Below are 17,906 nucleotides of genomic sequence, written 5' to 3'. Positions count from 1 at the left end.
TGGTGCTTCTTCATTCCTGTTGTTGGGCTGCACTTATTTGGTTTTCAAATTGTTGCATTGCATTGCATTGCGTCCAATATTTTTGAACTTGTTTGAGGACATTTACTTTATTCTTATAGCTAAAAAAATTCGTCACCAGGATCTAGAGAGTCCTTTTGATACAAGCCTATTAGACTACTAACTTTGAACTTTTATTTATTTTGATTTATTGTAGATTGGATGTAGCAGAGCAAAGTGGAGAGGTTACACGATCTGTCTCTGGCCCAGTACTTCCAAGGTATTAGAGGCTCCGCATAGTGATCATTTAATTGTTTGTTTTTTATTTTTTAACAAGTGATACAAATTTTACTCGGACATTTCCATCACATTTGTTGGCTTCATTGCTAATTTTCTTTTATTCTATGATTTTGGTATCAGGAAAAACTATGGGAATGCTGACATACATGTGGAGAGACAACTTATGCCCCGTGTTCTTGCTGGTACCAATGGCCCCACTGATTGGAATGAAGCTTTGGATATTATTTCTTTTGGTTCTCCTGAGCAGGTACTTGTGGTTTATATGTACTTTTATATTAGAAGAAATATTAGTTATGAGAAAACTCTAGCGTGTCTCTTACAGTTAATAAGCCTTGTGTTTTGTAAGGGCAAGCTTTAGGTTTTTATTTTTGATTTATCGTAAAGCCAATGGGAGAATTTTCAGTTATTACGTGGAAAAACTAAGTGATAAGTAAATATAATATATGTATGTATAAAAAAAAAGAGTATGGTTAGCGGGTTGTGGCTAATTGCTAAGGCTATTAGCAATTATTCTGGTTAAAAAAAGAGTAATTCTTGCAGCTATTATTCCCCTTCCCCTTATATTCTCCTTGCAGCTATTCATCTGGTTAAAAAAGAGTAATTCTTACATTTTGGTCTGATTTAATAATTCAAATGTCTGGCCTCATTGCTATACATTTCATTTGTTATGAAAGCTTTCGTTTGTGTTTGTAGGGTAGAGCAACTTTGTTTATTGTTTATTGTTCCTTTTTCTCTTTTTCTCTTCTTCTTTGTTATTTTTATTTTTCCAAAATTAAAAAAAGTTTTAATATTTGTGTGCCTTTTTGCAGTCTGTTGAAGGAATGAAAGTCGTGTGTCATGAGTTGACACAAGCCACTAATGATCCAGAAGGCAGTGCAATGGATGAACTTATTAAAGATGCAGACAGACTTGCTTCATGCCTTGCAAACAAGGTAGCGCTTTACTCTGTCCTTCCTTGTACTTTAGTTTTTGTTTGTGGGTTTTTTTTTTTTGGCATTATTTAGGCTTTGATTATGAACTTTTTCCCATAAAATAGGTTGCCAAGACCTTTGATTTCAGCTTGACAGGAGCATCATCTAGATCTTGTAAATATGTTCTCAACACCCTCATGCAGGTAAGTTTGGTTTATGTGGTTGTTGAATGTCTTAATGCTAACACCGTACTCTGTTTTTCTATTTTTTTTATATACCTTACTATAAACCTAACTTGTTGACGTAAAATTCTAATTGATTTTTAGACATTTCAAAACAAGAGACTGGCTTATGCTGTCAAGGAAAGCACTCTTGATAGTCTAATTACTGAGCTCTTTCTATGGCTGTTGGATGAGAGAGTTCCACATATGGATGATGGCAGCTAACTTTTAAAAGCTTTGAATGTTCTGATGCTAAAGATTCTGGTTAAGACTTGCCATTTCATTTCTTCCCTCTTCTTTTTTTCATCTATTCTTATCCTGACTCGCATGTCTTATTTTAGTCTGATTTGTTATTCAACTTTGCAAGATAATGCAGATCGAACTTCATCCTTTGTTGTTCTCATCGATATCTTACGTCCATTAGATCCTTCAAGGTGGCCCTCACCTGCATCAAATGAGACATTTGCTGTCATAAATCAGAAGTTCTCTGATCTGGTTGTTAAATGTTTGATAAAACTTACAAAGGTAACTTCTTGTTTTAGCTATTTTGTTTACCTTTTTTCTAAAGTTTTTTTTTTTGTTATCTTCTGTTTCAATGGGTAATCTGACATTTTTTACAACTTGGCTTGCCTGCTTCTCATAGGTTCTTCAAAGCACTATTTATGAAGTCGAGCATGATCGCATCCTTCAAAGCATCCATTTGTATCTGGAAGACTTGGGGATGGAAGAAATTAGAAGACGGTATGCTTTTTTCTTTTATTTTATTTGGAATAACATGCAATCTACTACTATGACTGATAGTTACAATTTGTGATTACATAATAATTGGTTTCTTCTCTCTTGCAATGTATAAAAACTATTCAGTGCTGGTGCTGATGACAAGCCATTGCGCATGGTGAAAACTGTTCTACATGAACTAGTGAAGCTTCGAGGAGCTGCTATTAAAGGTCAACTTTCAATGGTTCTTATTGACATGAAGCCTCAACCAATAATTCTTGCTTACATTGATCTTAATCTAGATGTAGAAGTCAACCTAAACTATTCACTTTCTGCTTTTTGATCATTTTGTTTTAGTTCTTTTTTCCTGACCTCGAAGTAATCTGTGTGGATGCCAGTGTGTTTTTCTTTCTATCACTATCTAAAAGTTCATACTTTCATTTTTTTTCATTTATATGAACACACATAGAGTTATACACCTTTCATCTTCAGACGAGCTTTCAGTCAACGATGATTTTTCTGCCCACCCTCTTTCTACCCCAAGCAATTTGATACATTTTGTGATAGCCATGACCATTGGTTAAAATATTCTAAGAACTAGCTTGAAGTGTTTCACATTTGATCTCACATTTTCTTTTTCACTTAGCTTGCTTGTATTTATACTTTGTTTGTTTGTTTCTTTATTGCTTACTCTTTCTTTGGTAAAAACTCTAGGCACTGTTGCTTTAAAAATTTGTTCCTCTGACTTCAGTCCTATAAAATTATACAGAATTCATTTGTGTGCTTCTTCATTTTCATATTCACTACCAAAAGAAGGTTTTATTTGCATCCAATAGCCATGCACCATTTATTTGAAACTATTTTACTAAATGTTATTATCTCTACGAATCAGTTGGGCGTTGTAAGCACCCAAAGCATAATAGAGGACAAAATTTGTAATTAACTTCCTTTTACAGGCACAATTTGCTCTTTTATTTATTATTATTATTATACAAATGTCATAGTGATGAAATACTTCATATTTTGTTAATATATTTAAAAGAAATCATAGCCAATTAAAACAGGTTACCATTTAGTGTCTGATTTTTTTTAGCATGAATAATTTAATTTTGTGTGGTATTTTGCAGAAAGCTATAAAAACTGTCCAACCTGCTACTAGAAGAGAAGGGTTTTCTGCCATTCCTAATGTAAAATTGGAAGATGTAGGTGGACTAGATCTTATAAGGAAGGAACTTGATCGATTCATAATTAGGCATTTCAAATACCACGAGAAATTTGAGGTAACATTGTAAAAGTTAGCTTAGCTTTGTTTGAGTTCTTTTCTAAGTTTCTTGTAGTAAATTCTTATGCATAAACCTCATGTTAGTGTTGTTTATACTTTCATCTTGATTCTTGTATTTTTGACATTTGTACTCGTTGCTTGTTTCATTTAGTTTGCAACATGAATTGCCTAACATTAAGTTTTCTTCATTGTTCCTGAGTGTTATCCTGGTTTCTTCTTTGAAAAACTGTTGTCTGAAAATGAATTTAGATGGTGAACCATAAATGATTGCATTGATCTGGTTTGTTAGTCTTGTTCTCCTGTCATTTAAGGGCTAAGGTTATGGTTGGAATAGTAGCCTGTTGTTGACTCTTGAGCCAGTATTTCTTAATGGAAATTAACAAACAAGTGCGAAAATGATTGCAAATTTTTTTAAATAATTTTTTTCTCTTTCTTGCTTGGTTTATTTTCAATAGGGTGTAAGGAAATGAAGCATTGTTTGATTATTTCTCATTTAGATCTGAACAAGTTTTTGGTGGAGTTTTGATGGCTTATTGTGAATTTTGGTATGATTTTTTTTAATAGAGGTTTGGAATGAATTTAGATACAGGAATTTTGCTGTTGGTTTATCTAATCTGATATTTGCATTTGTGCTACTCTCCAGTGTGTTTGTGACTGGGATGATCATGAAAATAAGTTTATTGAAGTTGAAGGAATTCTGAGAAGACAGATAAAGGTAAAGTGTTGTTTATTTTTTCATAGTCTTAAGAGATAAAAAATATTGAATTTTTTTAATTAATGGCATATTTGTGAAGACTTGACATGTGTTCATGTTTTGAGGTTTTCTATAAAGTTTTTGCATTTTTAGTTACTGATTGGATAGCCTCATTTAAAAAACTTATCAAATTACAAAATGTTTGAATTTTTAATTTGTACAATTTAAAAGTTCCTATTGTTAGAATATGCCAAAGTAATGGAGGAATGGACATAGATTTCATCTTTCATTAAATATTTCATACTTGTATTGATGGTGTACTCATTTCTTGTTGTGTAGGAATGGGCATCTGAGCATTGTTCAGCACCTTTTCGAGCTCCTGAGTTGTGGGATTGTCCAAGTAATGCAGATATCGATGAGAGAGTTGATATTTGGTCATTAGGATGCACTTTATATGCGATAATGTGATAATGTTTTTTACCATGTGATTTAAGATTTATTGGTTTAAGTTTTCGGGTCTTTGTCTCCTGAGAGCTATAATATAATTTGATGACAGTGTTGAATGTTTTGAACTAATTTGTGGATTGTTAATACAATGATGAATGCTTTTTACTTTTTGTTATTTGAAACTTGATGATGCTAGTATATATTAGAAAGCTAATTTTAATTATATAAATAAAAAATAAAAATATAATAGAATAAATTAGTGTTATATAAATGAATATATAATGAGAATTTAAACTTATCTAAATATTAAAATAATATGAAAAATGTGTTATAATATCTATTACAATAACACTTTTTATAAGTAAAGAATTTTGTTATGTAAACTTCATTATATAACACAAAAAATGTGTTATACTAAAGTGTAGTATAACACAAAAAATGTGTTATGGTGAAGTGTATTATAACACAAAAAAAGTGTTATACTAAAGTGTAGTATAACACAAATTTATAAGTATTGAAATGTGTTATATAATAGACTTTAAATAACATAATTAAACACTTATCTATATATTAAAATAACACAGAAAGTGTGTTATCGTTGACAGTACAATCACACATCCGTATAACACTAATAAAGTGTTATGTAAAGTACCCTAACCTACGATAACATAGTCGGTCTTAACACATCAAAAAGTGTTATCGTATGTTTTGATAACACATTTTCGGTGTTATTAAAAGCATTTTTTCTTGTAGTGAAAGTGTCTGCCTATCGTAAGAATTCTAAACCTAATTCCCATTATTAATTTTATTTCTGATAATTAATTGTATAAAACCAATTTACCATGCTATCCCTAATTTCTATTTTCCCATGATAATTACTTAAGTCCATTGAGGTAATTTCCATTAAAACTAATAGTTTCAACTCCTTTTATTACACTTTTTACCATAACACTCATATTTCTACTTTGACCCCTATAACATAACTACTATCACACTTTGGCCCTTAATACTTTAAGAAACACGTGTGTGTGGATTGCGTGACGGAAAACATAAAATAAAGAAAATATAGTTCGTATAAATAAACTCATAAGAACATACAGTTTACCATAATACCTTGACCCAAAGCCAGATTACCATAATACCCTTACTGGTAGAAGTAGATATTACATATAATATCACATATACATATTCATATAATCACATAATACATAATTTCACAAAATTACTAAAATACCCCTCAAGAGTATTAAATTACCGAATTTCCCTCGCATGACAATATTACCAATATACCCATGAAACGAAAAGAATGATATTACAACTATCCCTTCCTTAAAAGGAATTTCGTCCTCGAAATTCATGTTACCATATCATTACAAGGTTCTCTCCTCCTTGAGAGACATTAATAGTTCAACATTTCCTTGTCACCGACTTCTTATGATCATCATGCAATATCTTGGCTAAGCATTATCGCCATTTCCAATTATAACCAACATATACCCATATACATTATCACCATTTTCAACTTATTTGCCACTTGATATTTCTGCCACTTTTCGTCATGTTCTAGTTGTGACCTATCCATACTGGTTCTACTTCATACTTGTAAAGCTATTGCCATATTTCCAATTTCCTAAACCTTTAAGCTTTCTCTACAGCTCCTTAGTATCCATAAAATTTACGCATATACTTTATACTTTCCTCTTTGTCTAGTATCTTTATTGACTTGCAATGTATATCATCTATATTCCTCTTCTCTTAACAATTAGATCATGCAACCACACAACATACTTTTGACATATATTTCCATAGATTCCATCGTAAATGACTTCTAACATTAGATGCTCAATAATTCCTTTAAGAACCACTAAGACTCATAATGCCCATCTCATTTTGCCTTTAAAATTTTCCTTATAATAGCTTCCTTTAGGGATACTTAGAACAATATTGTTTCATTTTTTTTCAATTTGTCAATCTATCAATTCCACTGTACTCATCTAAGTATTGTATCCATGTATTTGGCTTTTCAATTAAGACTTTGAAGTAGTCATTCACTTCTGACCGTTTTGAATTCCTTGCTTTCGATGTGTCCAATTGAATGAGTGGGGGTGTTATTCAAAATTTGTCACTTATTAGCTACAACATTAGCATAAAACTTGTTCACACATACGTTATAATCATGTACAATCCAAAACTGAATTCGTATTGTGTCTTTCAGAATGCGAGTCTATGATTCACTTATCTTTTCACCCAATAATAAGGTTCTAAGCCACTCTTTATCTTATAGCAATAAGGCTCTACAATTCCTAAAGATAGTCTTAAATCTTTTCACAAAGGCCATCCAAACCTGCAGTTCGTAAAGCTTAAATCACTTTTCCTTTGTTTCAAATTATGAGATCAATTCATTATGATTGCCTTTTCACATAAATAAACCATGTTATTCCATAAATTAATCCAATGAATATTGTTACCTTGAATACTTACCCCTCTTCCATATTGATCTTGCTTTAATACTTTCATGAGTTGTAACATTTCCTACATGTTACTCATAATTAAGTTTCTTCCACACACTGGGTTTCAATATTTTATATCAATTCTAGAATATCTTAATGTCTTGAAATTACCGTCCATCATATCCATAATTTACCGACATCTTTGTCCAATTAGTGTATTTTAAAAGTCCATACTATCAAAGCATAAACTGTATCTAAAATATGTTTCGTGATATATCATTGTTCACTAACACCTTTATCCATTCTTATGATCATAGTTTCTTTCACCTTATCATATATTTTGCATATTCCTATTGCATCATATTCTTCAAAATAGTTGCAATCACTACATTATTAATCCATGACTCGCCTCCCTATAGTTATTTGAACATTGCTCATGCTTCCATGGCATATGCTCCTCTGTCCTTGTTTGGTCCTCTTGATTATGTGCTCTTGATATCATTGTTGTTAGAAGTGAAATCTTGATGATCTCGTGCAATCCTTCCATATGTTCGTAGCCTCTGTTATTCCATGTGAAAAAGTGACGCCTCCATTTCTTGAGCATCCTTTGTGTGGTCGTATCGATCGTGTCATGTAGTAAGCTTCTAAGTTGTTCTTTACGTAGTGATCTCTCCTTGTGTGTCAATCTATTATTATCCTCGTCTAGTCCGCTTCATTCGCTTGTGGTTGTCCATCGTCTTCTTGGTAGTGTGTGCTTCACGCTTTCTTGTCATTATTTCACAATATTGTTAGGTTTATTTCTAGGTTGTTTTTTAGTCTAGTTTAAGGTTTATTTTTATTGTTTTTATGTTTTGTTGTTTGATTTTACACTTGTTTTTGTTTCTTTGTTAGTTTCAGGTTTTAAATGAAGACACTTTCGCTTTTTGGAGTAAACTTGGTGTTTTGCGGGTTCCTTGGTGCTGGAATTATCCAATTTGGTGGAAAGGAACCGTGGGATCAAATCTCTTGGCTCGATGCAAGTCGGAAGTTTCAAAATAATTTAGCTTTTGAAGTTTCGGAGTCAAAGGTCGCGACCTTCCCATGAAGGTCGCGGCTCTGCAAAAGATACAGAAGCAGCGTTCTAGAAATTAGTCAAGAGTCGCAACCTTCTCTAGAGAGTCGCGACGCTTGAATAAAATAGGAAATCTCCTGTTTCGACCTAAAATCGTGATGAGCTAGGTTGGAGGGGATATTATTCGACTTTTGAAAATTCAGAACAGAGAGAGACGACGGCTGAGAGTGGAGAACACCATTGGAGGATCCACTCCTGTGTTTTCATCATTTATCTTTAATATTTTTATGTTTGTAATTGAATTCTATGACAGCTAGAATGAATATTATGAGCTAATTTCTCCTTTAGGGCTATTATCTGAATCTTTTGGAAACCCTTTTTATGGATTAATGCAGAATTCATGCTCTTCTTCATCTCTTTCAATTCCGTACAATCTGTGTTACTTGTGCAATTATTGATTGATCACCTCTAATTGTTATTTCATGAATCAAATTGAAATCTGAAAAGTGAAATTTGATATGCTTTGATAGTTTGGATGCAAATTCAATTTAGAACGAAAGTATCTAAATTGTTTGCCTATTTTTCTGAGTTGCGTGTTTAATGCCTTCTTCATGATTCAACTTACCATAGAAATATAAGAAGTTCTCATTTAGAATAAATTTTGTAAATCTTAACCAGATTATGAATTGTTTTTGCAACTTGTTCTTCAATAGGGAGAGGGGGATATAATTCTTGCATTGGGAAATAAAAGGGTGGAAAATAGAGGATCATAATTGTCCTAATTTCATTCTCTCTGTTATTTTGTTTAAATTTTCATTGTGCTTCATTAGTATTCTTCTTTATTTGAAATCTCTGAAATTGTTTAATCAAATAGAATTAAAAAGATTGATTGATTGGTAATTGATAAATCAGTCCTTGAGGATGATACTTGGTTTTTACCATTTTATTACAAATTGCGACTGTGTGCACTTACATAGCAAAAATATCGCAACAAGTTTTTGGCACCATTGCCGGGGACTGAAAATAATTATCAATATCAGTCTGATTAATTTTTATTCTAATTTGATTTTAATTTCTCTTGTTTCTAATCTGTTTAGTTGCTTAATTTATCTATCTCAGGTGAATTGTGTTATATGCGTAGCAGAAGAGGAGCAGACAATCTTGATCCTTTGAATCCTGAGATTGAAAAGTCTTGCAAGAAAAACAGAAAGAACAAGAGGGAGGCCCAGAAATCTGTGAAGATGGCACAGAATGAAGGGTATGGCAGGAATGCTTTAATTCCTGGAATTGTACAAGGGGGTCAGGCTTAGAACAATGCTGAGAGGAGCCTGAGAGATTATGTACTGCCCACTCTGACGGGAGTACAAAACAGTATACGCCCACCAGCTGTAGAGGCTAACAACTTTGAAATCAAGCCAGCTATTCTACAAACGGTGCAATCCTCTGTTCAATTTAATGGGTTGCCTTCTGAAGATCCTCACACCCATTTGTCTAATTTTTTGGAGCTGTGTGGAACTTTTAGATACAATGGGGTGAGTGATGACGCAATTAAGCTTAGGCTTTTCCCATTTTCTCTGAGGGACAGAGCTAAAAGTTGGCTGAACTCCTTGCAACCGAACTCTATTGTCACTTGGCAAGATCTAGGTCATAAGTTTTTGTCAAAATTCTTCCCTCCGTCCAAAGCTGCTAAATTCAGGGGAGAGATCAATATTTTTTGCCAAAATGATGGAGAGTCATTGTATGAAGCTTGGGAACGGTTCAAGGAACTCTTGAGAAGATGTCCTCATCATGGCATTGAACAGTGGATGTTAGTACATAATTTTTACAATTGTTTATGTCCTACAACCAGAACCATTATTGATGCTGCAGCGGGTGGTACATTTATGAGCAAGAGTGCAACTGGTGCTTATGAGCTGCTGGAGGACATGGCCACAAACAATCATCAGTGGTCTGAGGAAAGATCATCAGGAGTCAGAAAGGTAGCTGGGGTGCATGAGCTGGATGCAATCACTGCTCTAATAGCACAAGTATCCTCCTTGACAAAACAGTTACAACAGAGCACTGTATCTGCTAATACGGTTCAAATGGCAGCTAGGTGTGAAATTTTTGGTGGTTCTCACTCTATTGATCAGTGCCCTATCAGTATTAACAATAACATTCCGATGGATCAAGCTCAGGTTCAAGCGGTGGGAAACTTTCAGAGGCCATTCAATAATCCATTCTCCAATACTTACAATCCTGGGTGGCAAAATCATCCTAATTTTTCTTGGAGGAATAATCAGGGCCAGCAACCTCAGTTTCAGGGTCAATTTCAGAATTATATGCCTCAGCCACCAATGCATCAAGCCTCTTCATCACAACAGCCAAGGCCTCAACAATCAATGAATCAAGCCCCACCTTAAAGGACTAATGAATTGCAAGCTGCATTATTGACCCTCACCAACACTCAAACTCAGTTTATGACAGAAACTCGCTCACCCATCAGGAATCTTGAGATGCAAGTTGGTCAATTGGCAAATATGTTACAAAGTAGGCCTCAAGGAAATTTTCCAAGTAATACAGAGGTGAATCCTAAAGAGCAGTGCAATGCAATCTCTTTGATGAGTGGGAAGAAGCTAGAAGAGCCAGTCAAGAAGTCTATACCTGCACCAAAAGTTGAAGTTGAGAATAAGGGTAAGGTAGAAGAAGAGGTTATTGAAAACCTTGAGAAGAATCAGTCACCAGTGAGTTATGAGCACCACATCAAGATTCCATATCCTCAGCGACTTCAAAAGAAGACACTTGACAAACAATTTTCGAAGTTTCTAGATATTTTTCGAAAACTTCACATTAACATACCTTTTGCCAAGGCACTTGAACAAATGCCAAGTTATGTGAAGTTTATGAAGGAAATATTGTCCAAGAAGAGGAAGATGGAGGATTATGAGACGGTGGCACTCACTGAAGAGTGCAGCGCCATTCTGCAAAGGAAGCTTCCTCAGAAACTGAGAGATCCTGGGAGTTTCACAATACCCTGCACTATTGGGAATTTTGAGAGCATGAATGCTCTATGTGATTTGAGAGCGAGCATTAATCTAATGCCGCTTTCTGTGTTCAGAAGATTGAAGCTTGGGGAAGCAAGACCTACAACAGTGACTCTTCAGTTGGTAGACAGATCAATAGCACATCCTCGGGGTATTATTGAAGATGTTTTGATAAAAGTGGACAAGTTCATCTTCCCAACAGACTTTACTGTACTTGATATGGAGGAGGATGCCAACGTCCCAATCATTCTTGGAAGACCATTCTTAGCCACAGGACGAGTTTTAATCGACGTGCAAAAGGGGGAGTTAATGTTGCGAGTCCAAAATGAGGAAATAAGTTTTAATGTTTTTACAGCAACTGAAATTCCTACCTGTTGTAGAGTTGACGTGGTGAATGATTGTCAAGATTCAATTGGTAAAAAGAAGAAGAATACCAAAGAACGATTTCGAACAGTTCGACGTCGTATGAAAAGATTATTGTGTGGCAAGTTTGAAGGTTTCGATGACATTGAGGATAGTTTCAATATTCTCAACAGTAGAAGGGAATCCCCCTCGTATGACACGATGGCTCTCAAGGATGCAAGGGGTGGACTTGACCCAAGTTAAAGGTGTAAAGAGTTCAGCGTCCGGCTAAAAGACCTTAAAGACAGCGCTTTGAGGAGGCATTTCTCAGTTTTAATTTTAATTTTTGTATTTGTTTGGTTTGGAACAATGTTTAGGAAATTTGTTTTAGTTGTCATTTTTATTTTAATGTATTGTATGAACCGTGAAAATCGTGAAAAAATAAATAAATAAAAAAAAAGAGGGTTGTTGAAGTCAGGTCTGGAGTAAGAGCCGCGACCTTCTCTAGAGAGTCGCGACCCTTACCATTTTACAGAGACGGTGATTTCGGAAAAAAAAAATCTAAGAGCCGCGACCTTCCCTATAGAGTCGCGGCGCTTGAGACTCTTCCTGATTTTAAAGGGTCGCGACCCAACGACCCAAAACCCCACCCTCCCACCTTCTTCTCCGGCTAAACCTCTTCCACACCTCCCCCATACCTCCATAACCACCATAAACCCTCCTCCTAACCCTCTTCCACCCCTATCTATCCAAAACCTCCATTTTTTTCCTCTTTTTCTCTCCATATTTAAAGAATCAACCATACAATCCCTAATTTCATCCCCAATCCGAAAATACTCAATTATTGGCTTTGGATTTTCAATGTTCTTCATGCAAGTAGGATATAGGCGTTTGGGCTTTCACTTTCATCGTTAAGGGTATGTGATTCTTGCTTTTTCTTGTGAAATATTTGGGAGATTGGAATTAATTTCTGAAATTTTGTGGGCGTTTTGCTATTGGGTTGTGGAAAAGTTCATTATTGGGTGTGATTTCTTGAAATTTCTTGGCTGCCAAAGGCTTGTGGTTGATTTCCATTGCTTGTTGAGTGTTTTTGATATTTCGGGAAGTAAAGAATTTAAGGGGAGGTGCTGCCCGATTTTCTAGTGATTAAATGTCTCCAAGGAGAGGTCAAACTAGGGCCGCTTCTCGCCCATCCTCTTCAAGGCAGCCACCACCGGATTATGATGTTGATAAATTTAAAAATAAGGACGCTTCCTTGTACTACAAAAAGTTGTTTGGGAGGTTGGTAATTCCCGAACGAGGCATTGAATTTCAAGAGGAGCCTTTTGTGGATCCCACTATGGAAGCTATTTGGGTTGAGATCATTCGAAGAGGTTGGGAAAATTTTGTACACAAGAAGCCCACCAAGCCAAATTTGTCCTTGTTGTACGAATTTTATGCCAATTTCACTCAAAGGGGTGATTCGGCAAAGGTATTTGTACGTGGCGTAGAGGTACCTTTTTCGTCTGAAGAAATTAATGCATTATATGAGTTGCCAAATTTTCAGTTGTTTATTGATGAAGACCTGAATATGTTGATTAATGAAGACATGCTCACTTGGCGGGAAATAGCTGATACAGTTGCATATGAAGGGGCGGAGTGGATCATGGCTGGATCCTATGAGAAGAGTTTATGGAGATGCCAATTGGCTCCTTATGCTAGAGCTTGGGCCCATTTTGTGAGTGCAAAGTTGTTTCCTAACTCTCATATGTCTGATTTTGGTCGGGAGCGCCTTCGATGTGTGTATGGTATCATGAAACAAATCAACATTGATGTGGGACGTTTGGTACACCAGAGCATAGTTGATTTGTCTCGTTTGACAACATATTCTGGTCTGGGGCATGGTTCCGTGATTACTGATTTATGCCGCAAGTACAATGTTCCTAAGAATCAATATGATGCCCCCGGACAAATCCAAGGCCCAATAACACAGAATTATGTGAGCAAGTTTCTGGAGCCCATTCTTCATCCTTTGTCTGTTGAAGCTCGCCCTAAAAGGGCCAAACACACTCCAAATGTTGTGCAAGACGAAGAAGAAGCTGTCAATATGGAGTTGGGTGCGCAAGGAGAAGCGGGAGGTAGTGCACCAGCGGCTCCTGTGTCTGGTGAGCGTAGTGGACCTGATCCTTACATCCGTTATCTCATTGCTCAGAATCAGTATATGACTGATGCCCAGCGAGGCCTTAGTGACCATTACAATAAATTCATGGAGATGAGGCATGAGGATGAGCGTATTCAAGTGGATCAGTTGAATGATCTCGTCCAGCGGCTTGTGGTGAGTCAGGATGTGGAGAAATTTTTCCCATATCCTACGCAGTACTCTCCATACCAGTGGCCACCACCGCCACCTCCTCCGCCATACTGATGTGGTGTCAGGTAAGTTCTCTTCCTTTGTTCTTTTCTTTATCACATTGGGGACAATGTGCATCTTAAGTTTTGGGGGGAGCTTATTTTGTTTTATTTTTATTTTGTGCGTTGTTTAGTTTAGTTTTTAGTTTCTTGTGTTATTTTCTGTTGTTTGTTTAGTGTAACTGTTAAGCCATCATTCTTGTCTGTTGTTGCTTTGTCTTTGCTCGTGAAAAGGAAATTGAATTCAACTGTGTGCTTGGTTCAATTGTTTTAGAGTTTAATTTAAAGGTTTTGTGGGAAATTTTTAATATGTTTTGAAAATGCAACATTTTGGATTTTATTATATGTGTTTGACTAGGGTTGGTGGTATGACAATTTGAATTTGATAGAACTTGCATTATTTGGCCTTTGAGGCGAAATCCTTGATGACATGTGTTTTGAAAAGTGATTTAGGCAATTTTATTGGATCGATTGTGCTTTTCAAGCCAACCTTGATTTAATTTTCCCTAGATACCCTCTTTGAGCCTAAAAGTCTACCTTTTATTGTTAAACACTTGTTTTGAGCTTAACCGAATACTTTATTATTTTTCAGTTCCTAGATTTGTACCATGAGCTTATAAAATATAAAAGGGGATTGATTTATAATGGGTGTTACTCTTGTGTATTGGTGTTGGCAATAGAAAAATTCAAGAAAAGAATGAGAAAGAAGAAAAGAAAAGACATTTGAGAGAAACTACTTTTCTTTTGATGTTCCCATTAAAATGCATAAGTTTGGGGGAAATGTAGTATGAAAAAAAAAATCTAGTGTTTAAATTTCTCAATATTTGGAAATAAAGAGGATCTTTGGGTTGTGTTAAATTGTGTTGTGAATATCAAGATTGGGTGTAAAGTTTATATGGTTATGGTAATTTTGAGCCTAAATGACAATTTCATCTACCCTTGCCTAAGCCTAACGCTATAACCCGTGAAAGTCCTTTTGATTTCAAAACACGTGTTATTGACATTAGTGGAGAAGGTTAAGTAATGCAAGCATATTGAAAAATTGGTTTGTGGAATTTTCTGGAATGAGTTGAGCATATATGATAGAGTCCAAGTGTTGTAGTCATTTTCGTGATATATTATTGATTTCCCTAATTGAACTTTACAAATTGAACTTTAAGGCAATTGAGCTGAAATTCTGGTTATTATTATTGCAATTGAGATTTCATGAGTTTTGGCAAAGCAGTGTAGATGGTAATGATGGTTTAGATTGTTCGTTTTGTGTTTGTTTCTTTTTGTTAGTTTAACTTGGTCTTTACTCGAGGGCGAGTAAAGGTTAAGTTTGGGGGAATTTGTTAGATTTATTTCTAGGTTGTTTTTGAGTCTAGTTTAAGGTTTATTTTTATTGTTTTTATGTTTTGTTGTTCGGTTTTACGCTTGTTTTTGTTTCTTTGTTAGTTTCAGGTTTTAAATGAAGACACTTTCACTTTTTGGAGTAAACTTGTTGTTTTGCGGGTTCCTTGGTGCTGGAATTATCCAATTTGGCGGAAAGGAACCATGGGATCAAATCTCTTGGCTCGATGCAAGTCGGAAGTTTCAAAATAATTTAGCTTTAGAAGTTTCGGAGTCAAAGGTCACGACCTTCCCATGAAGGTCGTGGCTCTGCAAAAGATACAGAAGCAGCGTTCTAGAAATTAGTCAAGAGTCGCGACCTTCTCTAGAGAGTCGCGGCGCTTGACTAAACTAGGAAATTTCCTGTTTCGACCTAAAATCGTGATGAGCTAGGTTGGAGGGGATATTATTCGACTTTTGAAAATTCAGAACAGAGAGAGACGACGGCTGAGAGTGGAGAACACCATTGGAGGATCCACTCCTGTGTTTTCATCATTTATCTTTAATATTTTTATGTTTGTAATTGAATTCTATGACTGCTAGAATGAATATTATGAGCTAATTTCTCCTTTAGGGCTATTATCTGAATCTTTTGGAAACCCTTTTTATGGATTAATGCAGAATTCATGCTCTTCTTCATCTCTTTCAATTCCGTACAATCTGTGTTACTTGTGCAATTATTGATTGATCACCTCTAATTGTTATTTCATGAATCAAATTGAAATCTGAAAAGTGAAATTTGATATGCTTTGATAGTTTGGATGCAAATTCAATTTAGAACGAAAGTATCTAAATTGTTTGCCTATTTTTCTGAGTTGCGTGTTTAATGTCTTCTTCATGATTCAACTTACCATAGAAATATAAGAAGTCGTCATTTAGATTGAATTTTGGAAATCTTAACCAGATTATGAATTGTTTTTGCAACTTGTTCTTGAATAGGGAGAGGGGGATATAATTCTTGCATTGGGAAATAAAAGGGTGGAAAATAGAGGATCATAATTGTCCTAATTTCATTCTCTCTATTATTTTGTTTAAATTTTCATTGTGCTTCATTAGTATTCTTCTTTGTTTGAAATTTCTGAAATTGTTTAATCAAATAGAATTAAAAAGATTGATTGATTGGTAATTGATAAATCAGTCCTTGAGGATGATACTTGGTTTTTACCATTTTATTATGCGACTGTGTCCACTTGCATAGCAAAAATATCGCAACAAATATCGTAAGGTTGTCTTTTTCTTGTTGGTGAACTTATAGTATGTAAACTTTAATCGGTGTACTCACCAAGTACAACCTTTAAAATTCTAACTCCACATCTGTCGTTCTTTAAATATATCAACTTCTCCCTTGTTCTTATATCCTTTTACAATAGAGGTATCCAATCCTCTTTCATACTTAATGCCTTTCTTCGTTGGATAATCGTCTTGCTTCTCACTACACAAAATCCTTTAATGAAAAGAATTACAACGGCTATGGGATTCTCTCTACTATCTCCTATCATACATGATCTTTTCTTGATCGTCAATGAACTTTCGGGTCATCTTTGTTCTCATAAATTTGTGTTGTCCTTAATAGTGTATTATCTTTTCAACTCCATCATTTCCTCAACGTCCCAATTTTTAACTTCACCTTAAAAACTGAATTTAATGAATAACTTTGTTCCTTATCGTCACAAAATCCTCTATAATTATTGGCCCGCTGCTTCTCTTAAGTCAACTGACTCTAGCAGTCTTGCTCAATGTGTTCATCAAACTTACTCTCAAAATCTTCCAACTAAAGCTCCGATCTTGCTAAAGAATACATCTTAAACTCCACGTGAAAATACTTATACCAAGTACTTGTTGGCTTTCCATCTGCTTTTCGTGCCGCATCAAGAGTGAACCAGCACCCTTTATAGATTAAACCTTTGTATCTATCGTATGCGGGATTAGGATTTCCTTCTCATATCGTCTAGCCCTTGTATAACTAGTTCATGATTCCCATCTAGCCAGCCAATCCTTCATTTTCCAACAACTTGACTCCTTCTCAATTGCTGGATATCAATAAATCTAAACCTGTAACGAGTGACATTCAATAATCAATGTGGCTAGGATAATATCAAGGGTATTTCGATCAGGCTCTACTTAAACCTAATGAGTAACTCACCTTAGATGATTCAACCTTCATCAAGAGCTATAATAGCTCATTAATGTCATAACAACATCCCTTCTTCCTTAGTAAATGCTATTGATCGCCTTCTTTGCCTCATTTGACTAACTCCTCTTATCCAAGACATGTTGAACCAAACGTAACATGACTTTATAAATTGTTGACATCCAACAATCAAACATACAAAAGAATCTACCAACTAACTACACAAAAACTAGTGGTACAATAATAAACATACATGCAAAACCATATATAACAGATATAACACACATATCAAAACACACCATAAGTGTAGGGGGATAAATGATTACGCTCATCCTCAAACCATTTCGATCAACAGAGTACCTAGTGGCCTCACCGCACAATACACACACCTAACTTACTCTTAACATCATCTAACGCATTTTATCCAATGAATACTTACAAGTCAGCTCTGACTAACTCCCAAGCCAAAGATAACGAGTTACTATAACAAGTCTTTTCTTATTTTCTATCCGTAGTCTACCATACTGAATCACCTTAGACCATTCACTCAATAACGAACAAACTAGTTGCCTTGTACTTTT

At 35.0% G+C, this 17,906-nt stretch overlaps 2 protein-coding genes and 1 non-coding gene across 4 annotated transcripts; 2 read left to right on the top strand and 1 right to left on the bottom strand.

Annotated features, from left to right (window-relative positions):
* Positions 1-141: 141 nt before the first annotated feature.
* Positions 142-4,695, top strand: LOC133821003 (protein MOR1-like). Of its 2 annotated transcripts, XM_062253544.1 has the most exons (6): positions 142-277; positions 418-544; positions 1,107-1,229; positions 1,334-1,411; positions 4,072-4,143; positions 4,462-4,695. In XM_062253544.1, the coding sequence occupies exons 2-6, from the start codon at positions 461-463 to the stop codon at positions 4,588-4,590; spliced, it is 486 nt and encodes a 161-aa protein (XP_062109528.1). In that variant the 5' UTR covers positions 142-277; positions 418-460; the 3' UTR covers positions 4,591-4,695. The 2 variants fall into 2 exon arrangements, with proteins under 2 accessions (XP_062109528.1, XP_062109529.1); XM_062253545.1 differs by lacking the exons at positions 4,072-4,143; positions 4,462-4,695 and adding an exon at positions 1,535-1,670 and having other exon boundaries at positions 146-277.
* LOC133821603 (protein MOR1-like) lies at positions 1,757-4,046 on the top strand. The gene is made up of 5 exons (XM_062253796.1): positions 1,757-1,954; positions 2,073-2,170; positions 2,294-2,450; positions 3,274-3,426; positions 3,993-4,046. Exons 1-5 carry the CDS (start codon positions 1,757-1,759, stop codon positions 4,044-4,046), a joined length of 660 nt encoding a protein of 219 aa, XP_062109780.1.
* Positions 4,696-9,758: 5,063 nt separating the features above from the next.
* Positions 9,759-9,865, bottom strand: LOC133827686 (small nucleolar RNA R71). Its single transcript, XR_009890337.1, has one exon. It is a non-coding gene; the product is annotated as a small nucleolar RNA R71 (small nucleolar RNA).
* Between the last annotated feature and the right edge of the window lie 8,041 nt (positions 9,866-17,906).

The sequence above is a fragment of the Humulus lupulus genome, chromosome 3 (genome assembly GCF_963169125.1).
Source record: "Humulus lupulus chromosome 3, drHumLupu1.1, whole genome shotgun sequence".
NCBI lineage: Eukaryota > Viridiplantae > Streptophyta > Magnoliopsida > Rosales > Cannabaceae > Humulus > Humulus lupulus.
This window is presented reverse-complemented; position numbering and strand designations above follow the sequence as displayed.

What these genes read in the sequence shown, in the direction of transcription:
- LOC133821003 (XM_062253544.1), top strand. Translation starts at nt 461, where the DNA reads ATGCCCCGTGTTCTTGCTGGTACCAATGGCCCCACTGATTGGAATGAA. An exon ending in CTTCATGCCTTGCAAACAAG is followed by an intron (nt 1,230 to 1,333) that starts GTAGCGCTTTAC and finishes CCCATAAAATAG; the next exon opens with GTTGCCAAGACCTTTGATTT. An exon ending in TTCTGAGAAGACAGATAAAG is followed by an intron (nt 4,144 to 4,461) that starts GTAAAGTGTTGT and finishes CTTGTTGTGTAG; the next exon opens with GAATGGGCATCTGAGCATTG.
- LOC133821603 (XM_062253796.1), top strand. Translation starts at nt 1,757, where the DNA reads ATGTCTTATTTTAGTCTGATTTGTTATTCAACTTTGCAAGATAATGCA. An exon ending in GTTTGATAAAACTTACAAAG is followed by an intron (nt 1,955 to 2,072) that starts GTAACTTCTTGT and finishes TGCTTCTCATAG; the next exon opens with GTTCTTCAAAGCACTATTTA. An exon ending in AATACCACGAGAAATTTGAG is followed by an intron (nt 3,427 to 3,992) that starts GTAACATTGTAA and finishes TTTTTTTAATAG; the next exon opens with AGGTTTGGAATGAATTTAGA.